The sequence below is a fragment of the Apodemus sylvaticus genome, chromosome 20 (assembly GCF_947179515.1).
Source record: "Apodemus sylvaticus chromosome 20, mApoSyl1.1, whole genome shotgun sequence".
Taxonomy (NCBI): Eukaryota; Metazoa; Chordata; class Mammalia; order Rodentia; family Muridae; genus Apodemus; species Apodemus sylvaticus.
In genome coordinates this window covers 10,333,727-10,340,240 of record NC_067491.1, presented here as the reverse complement: position 1 = coordinate 10,340,240, position 6,514 = coordinate 10,333,727, and the positions used below count along the sequence as shown (strand labels likewise).

The window sequence follows — 6,514 nt, the reverse complement described above, 5'->3', positions numbered from 1 at the left end:
TCTGAAGCTTTCGTCTTCTGAGGGGCAGGAAGGAGGGGCAGCAGGAGCTCTTTCCGAGCCGGCCTGCGCACAGTGAGCCCCCTGCTCTCGGAAATGCAGGCTCCTGTAGTCGCTCGCCTGCCCTGTGACACAGGCTGTATACTGTGGGTCAGCCTGGGGCTGTTTCCTCCCGTGTGTGTGTGTGTGTGTGTGTGTGTGTGTGTGTGTGCCCAGAAAGGGAAGCACAGAGGAGAACGACACCTCACAGGCAAGGTATCATGAAGCATAAAGCCATCTTGCCTCAGTCGTCATTGAACACACGCCACAGGAGGAAACCGTAGGAATATAAAATATGAAAAGTCCTTAAAATTCAGACGGCAAGTGTAAAAACGGACAGTGAAAGTTCAGAGAGAGGTTTAAAGAAATGAGGTATGCTCCAGTCGTCCTGCTACACCGTGTCTGTATTATGTTATGACCTGCATTTCAAGGGCGCAAAGCCAGCGAGTCATACCTTCTGCTGCTGTGCTCACGAGGTCCTGCAGGTCACCAGTAATGCATGTAAAAAGCATGAAGCCGGCTGCACGAGCACACGATAAGCGTATCTGCCCCAGAAGAAGGCAAATTGGAAGTAAAAACGTAAGCAAACAAGTTTGTATTAATAATAAATACAGCTTCGAGCATTTAACATCATCAATATTTTAGAATTTTAAATAAATGCAACTATTTTATACAGAACTGTACCATTTATTATACACACAGTATATCAGTTCCCTTTGTTGACAAAGGCTGGCTGTAGATAGTATGGAATGTTACAGTACCACCTTGCATAAAATTTTAGTACAATTCTGTACTTGAAAAAGGGTGCAAAACGCCAGCCTCAAAAATCTGGATGGAAATATCTTTTCTTTCTTTTTAAAAAGTACATCATTAACACATACACAACAAACTGTACACGCGCTCACTCTTCAGTCGCCGACTGAAGACATGGTAGAAGGTATGTAGTGCTCATTCTCCCTCCCAGCAAGGTCACCCAGGAAAAGGCTCAGGTCCTCCAGGAGTCTTTGTTAACACAGACACTTCTGTATGAATTACGGTACCCGGATAATTACATTTTAATTTAAGGAAGGCAAACAGCTGCCAAGAGTGACTTGAGTGGAGCGTCCTTCCTCTACAAGACTCAGGAGAAGGCGCGCCTTAGGGTATCTCTCCCTCTGCATGGACTGCAGCTGCTCAAGACTCTCCATTTTGAACTTTGGATGCTGGTGGCTGCATGAAGTCCTTAAAGGGGACCAGTGCCTCTTTAAGAGCAGAGCAGACTTCGGAGGACGAGCAGGTGATACATTCTACTAACGTTGGGTATAAGGCAATTACTTGTGCCCAGGTATTTCCATCAACTGTAATCAAAAAGTAAAAAATTAAAAAAAAATCTCAAAACAGTGGATATAACAGTACAGTCACCCAATTTACATAAACAGTTAAAAACATAACAGATATGGTTTTACAAGCATCTTTCATATTTTTGGTGGTGAGCCTAGCCTTTAATGGCTGAGCCATCTCGCCAGCCTTACAAGCATCTTTTAATTTCTTTATTTTATAAGACTTCATGATATAATTAGTAAAGTATGAAAAGGAAGATATAATAGAGTACTGTGCACTTAGGAATTAGGTAAGAGCATAGTCAGGGCTGGAGACGGCCCTGTGGTTAAGAGCACTGGCTGCTCTTGCAGAAGACCAGGGTTTGGTTCTCAGGACCCATGTGGCAGCTAACAGCTCTGGGGAATCCAGTGCCCTCTTCTGGCAAACATTCATACACAGAAGAGGAGTAAAATCTTAAAAGAGGAAGTGAGAGTAACGGCCAATGAGGACAGTCATGGATACCAACAAACTCTGCAAATCAACAAAGACACAGAATGGTCCAAAATGTTATTTTCTGTATAGTTTCCAGAAAATATAGTGTGCATGTCAAGAACAAATAGAGAACCTTTCTTATGCACTTGCCCACTACAAATATCTTCCCCTGAGTTTCTCAGTAATGGCCTTGGTAGCGATGTGGATTTCGAGTCGCTGCCCAGATGGAGCCGCCTCACAGAGCTCAGTCTCTAATGTGCATCATGACTGGAGGGTCAGCCTGCTCCCCTCCCCCCCACCTGGCGGGTGCTCTCATCAGGTAGGCAGAGTGACCCGCCAGAAGCAGTGATCTGCTCCTACTGCCATCGCGGGCCCCTTTCACAGTTCTGCTGTTTGCTGGGCTCTAACTCCGGGCCCTGTTCAGGCAAGGGCCAGTCTGCTGCTCTGTACCCTTAGTCTGAGACTGTGTCTCAGCGAGTTACCCAGGCTGGCCACTCCGCTGTGCACGTTGGGAAGTCCTTTGTAGAGTGTTCAGTCCTCAGGTAAAACCTGCTGGCAGATGTCAGGTATTGTGTGGAACAAACCTGCTCTTCTGGGAGGCAAGGCAGCACACAAGAAAAGAGTACTGTGAAAAATGCACAAAACACACCCCCTCTTTTGGGGGGTGTGGAGACAGGGTTTCTCTGTGTAGCCCTGGCTGTCTTGGAACTTGCTCTGTAGAGTAGGCTGGATTTGAACTCAGAGATGAGCTTGTCTCTGCCTCCCAAGTGCTCGTATTAAAGGCACGTGCCACCATGCCTGGCTCAAAGCACTTTTTAGAATTATTCCATACTTTAGTTAAATTTACTAGGTGGTAACATCCCCACCCCATCCCAACCCATCCCAACCCATCCCCGCCCCAGAATAAGGCAGGACTTGGTATACTGCTCAAGTTAGGAAACTGTTGTTTATTTCGGCTCTCTTGATGTAATATAAGGAAAGGAGTTTGTTACCATAGTCTCTCTGCTCAAACAAGCTTGGTTCACATTGCATACATCTCTCTTCTTCTTTTTTTTTTTTTTTTTGGTTTTTTGGATTTGTTTTTTTTCGAGACAGGGTTTCTCTGTGTAGCCCTGGCTATCCTGGAACTCACTCTGTAGACCAGGCTGGCCTCGAACTCAGAAATCCGCCTGCCTCTGCCTCCCAGAGTGCTGGGATTACAGGCGTGCGCCACCACCACCCGGCTACATCTCTCTTCTTAAAGACCAACAATTCATATGAGTTCACTGCAGGCTTACAGTAAAAGAGCATACTCAGGTTTATATAATCCAGTTTCCCAAATAAAGATGCTGATGGGATTGCCACCTACTGTGTCCTGACACTGCTCAGTGCTACGTTACTTCCTTAGTTCACCTCTGTGGAGGACTCTATGCATCTGCTAACTCCTTGTCCTTCCCTTAAAGACAGTTCATGTCTGTGAGTACAGGACAGCTGGAAGAACGGTCAGTGCGCCTAGCTGCTGAGCCAGCTCTCCAGCCCCTCCCTCCCCTTTTAAGCAAGCTTCTTCAGGACAGGGCTGGAGGAGAAGGGGCCGCACTGGTGACACACAGCAGGTGAGCAGGCAGTCTTCTGCTTTTGAAATGTTGAGAATTGGAACCAAGACCCTGAAGACTGAAGACGGCTGGGCAGGCAAGGCTGCAGCCACGCCCTCCCGTCAGTGTGACCCCCAACCCTCGCTGGAGGAAGAGCACCAAGTCTCTGCAGTTTGTATCTGACCCACATGTGGGTGTGGCAGGGTACAGCCCTCCTGTGCACATACAATAAATATCAAGTGGTAATAATGAAAGAAGAATCCACACCATTTTCTTTTCACTTTTGCTTGGGGAGTAGGGGGTGGAGGTTAGCTTAAAAGAAATCAGCAAAGCAACCGAAAAACAAATCAAAAAAGCTAGGCGCCGCTGCTCTGGAGGCCGACAGCCATGGCCTGCTCCAGCTGCCTCTGGCTTCCTGGCTACTGCCCCCCAGAGGAGTGGAGGGGTGGAAGCCCCACCCTGGTTAGACAGACAGTCAAACTGCTGCTAAAGGAGAACCGTGAAGATGAAACGGCACACAACTACTCAAGCTCAGTTCTTACAGCATGCCTACTTTAAAGCCCACTGTAATTTCCACGGACTTTCTGACAGAAAGCCCAGGGTGCTAGCACATCGCTGTACCCCAGGACTTGGGAGAGGAAAAAAGTTAGTAATTCAAGGTTATCCTCTGCTAATAGGTTCAAGGCCATCCTGACTTATGAGACTGTTTCCAAAACCTCAAACTGTGAAGAGAATATTAAAGAGATGCATGTGTCGCTATGAAAGAATATACATAATGTTTAAGTGAAAAATACACTGCCGGGCGGTGGTGGCGCATGCCTGTAATCCCAGCACTCTGGGAGGCAGAGGCAGGCGGATCTCTGAGTTCGAGGCCAGCCTGGTCTACAGAGTGAGTTCCAGGACAGCCAGGACTACACAGAGAAACCCTGTCTTGAAAAAAACCAAATCCAAAAAACAAAACAAAAAAAAAACAAAAAAAAAAAAAAGAAAAGAAAAAAAAAGAAAAATAGATAAGAAAAAAGTGATTGCCAACAGGGGATATTGTTATTTATTTGTACAGAAACCTGGGGGTGAGTGGAGTATGTATTTTATATTCACATGATTGTGGGGACTGAATTTCTCCTCCTCATGTGGTTACTCAGGTTCTCAGTACTCAGGTACTTAAGTTCTCGGGTTTGGTGCAAGTGCCCTTACCCAGTGAGCACCTCTGCTGTAAGTTATGTATATGTTTATACAGCCTACTTAAAAACTTACCATCAAATAAAATAATAAAAACAAAACCTCTTAAAAAATGGTAAGTCTCCAAAAGTCTTACTTCCAGCAACAACACTACAGTAGGGCAAAAAAGTGTAAGCGGCTGGGAAGCCTGTTGGTTCAGCCTGGCAGTCAATCTCCTGCATCAGGCTCGGACTGGCCATGGGCAATCCTCATGACTCTGACAGAGAAGCCGGCATTCTTACTTTTTTCTTGATGAAGCCTCTTATGGTTTTCTTACCCATCACCATAACTTATGGCTACACCGAAATAGAAAGTTCACCTCATTTGTTTAGAGCATAAGTCCAACTTCTAATTTTTTTCTCTATTTGTGCATGTGTGTGTTCAGGTACACATGTATGTGTGTGCGTGTATGCCAGACAGCACCTCTGCTGCTGTTCTTCAGGTACTATTTTCCTAAACATAAAATATCGCATAGTTCTTTCATCATTGTGCTTCTGACATAAATGCTTGGGAATGCAGAACTGGTTCTCCTCTATTTGTATCTGGGGTCTGGAGCTCAGACCCAGGTTGTCAGCCTAGCATGCCTTGCAGGCTTACCATATTTTTTTAACAAGTTAATTTTATTGAATTGACATGAATTGAGTTTTTGTTATCAAGAGAACTGGAGAACAAAGAACACAATGGTGCCCTGGGTCTCAAGTTCAGCTACCTTAGTGATAACACAAAGATGTCGCACAGTGATGACACTGTGATGTGATGACACTGACAGGCCAGCCTCTAGGACAGTCTCAAGCACCTACCATTCTCAGGCTGAGCCTTCTTCAGTGAGTCGATCAGCGTACTGACGGCTTTTAGAACGAATATGATTTCTGTTACTTGCTGCCTAAAAAGGTGGAGAGATGATTTCCATTAGGATTTTTTAAGATACAGCACGTACTTTTTTTCTCACAAAGTTTGTACAAATAGATAAAGTATTGACTACAATAAAAATAAAAAGAGGTTAAAGTTCTTCTAAAAGGGGAAATCATCAAGCAACTAACAGACACGTCAGTACCATGATTACCGCCGATCTTTTGTTACCTCACCAAATCTGATCTATAGTTGCCAAAATTATCAATGGTAAGGGCAGTTCAGTTCCTGAAAATCTACATTTACAGGGTAGCCCCTGCCACCAGCTACAATGACTTTTTTTTTTTTTTTTTTGGAGACAGAGCTTTTCTGTTATCTTGCTGTCCTGGAACTTGATTTGTAGACCAGGCTAGCCTTGAACACAGATCTGCCTGCCTCTGTCTCCCGAGTGCTTGGATTAAAGGCATGTGCCACTACACTATTTTATAACACATGCTTTAAAAACTTTCTAAAACCTGATGTTTTGGTTTCTAGTTAATGTTAATAGAAATCTGCCAAAGATGAAACAGAAAGAAGCTCCTGCCAATGCCTGCTGGCTATTTTAAACTGCGGCTGACCGCTCTCAGAACTGCAGAGACCTCCTTCCGACTGTACAACCATGAAGCTGCAGACATTAACTCTGAGACGCCTACCTTTAACAATAACCGGTAAGCATGTACTACAGGACCCAAGGGTGGAAAGAACACCCTGGTTTCTTCCTCCCCCAACGGCAATGGAGGTTTGGCTCTGTCATCCCTTGTACTGTTGGTACAGATCTCTATCCCACAGAGAGACAGGCCTTTCTGGCACTGCACAGGGCACTCTGCCAAGCCTCTCTTTTAAATCTGAGACAGGACCTCATACAGTCACAGGCTGATGTCAAACTTGTAACTGAGGATGACTTTGACCCTCTGACCCTCTTGCCTCACTTCCTGTCTGCTGAGATGAGCCCTGCTGATGCAGTTCTGGGGACTCAACCATGCCACGTACTCAAGCAACTGAGTGACACC

The 6,514-nt window shown here is 45.3% G+C and overlaps 1 protein-coding gene across 2 annotated transcripts in view; it reads right to left on the bottom strand.

Annotated features, from left to right (window-relative positions):
• Window positions 1–616: 616 nt before the first annotated feature.
• Mon2 (MON2 homolog, regulator of endosome-to-Golgi trafficking) overlaps window positions 617–6,514 on the bottom strand; it is a 77,000-nt gene continuing 71,102 nt past the window's right edge. For both annotated transcript variants that reach the window (XM_052164659.1, XM_052164660.1), the window contains 2 exons: window positions 5,417–5,499; window positions 617–1,373 (listed from right to left, as the gene is read on the bottom strand). In XM_052164659.1, the coding sequence (XP_052020619.1) occupies window positions 1,210–1,373; window positions 5,417–5,499 (247 nt within the window). In that variant the 3' untranslated portion in view covers window positions 617–1,209. The remainder of the gene's footprint in view (window positions 1,374–5,416; window positions 5,500–6,514) is intronic.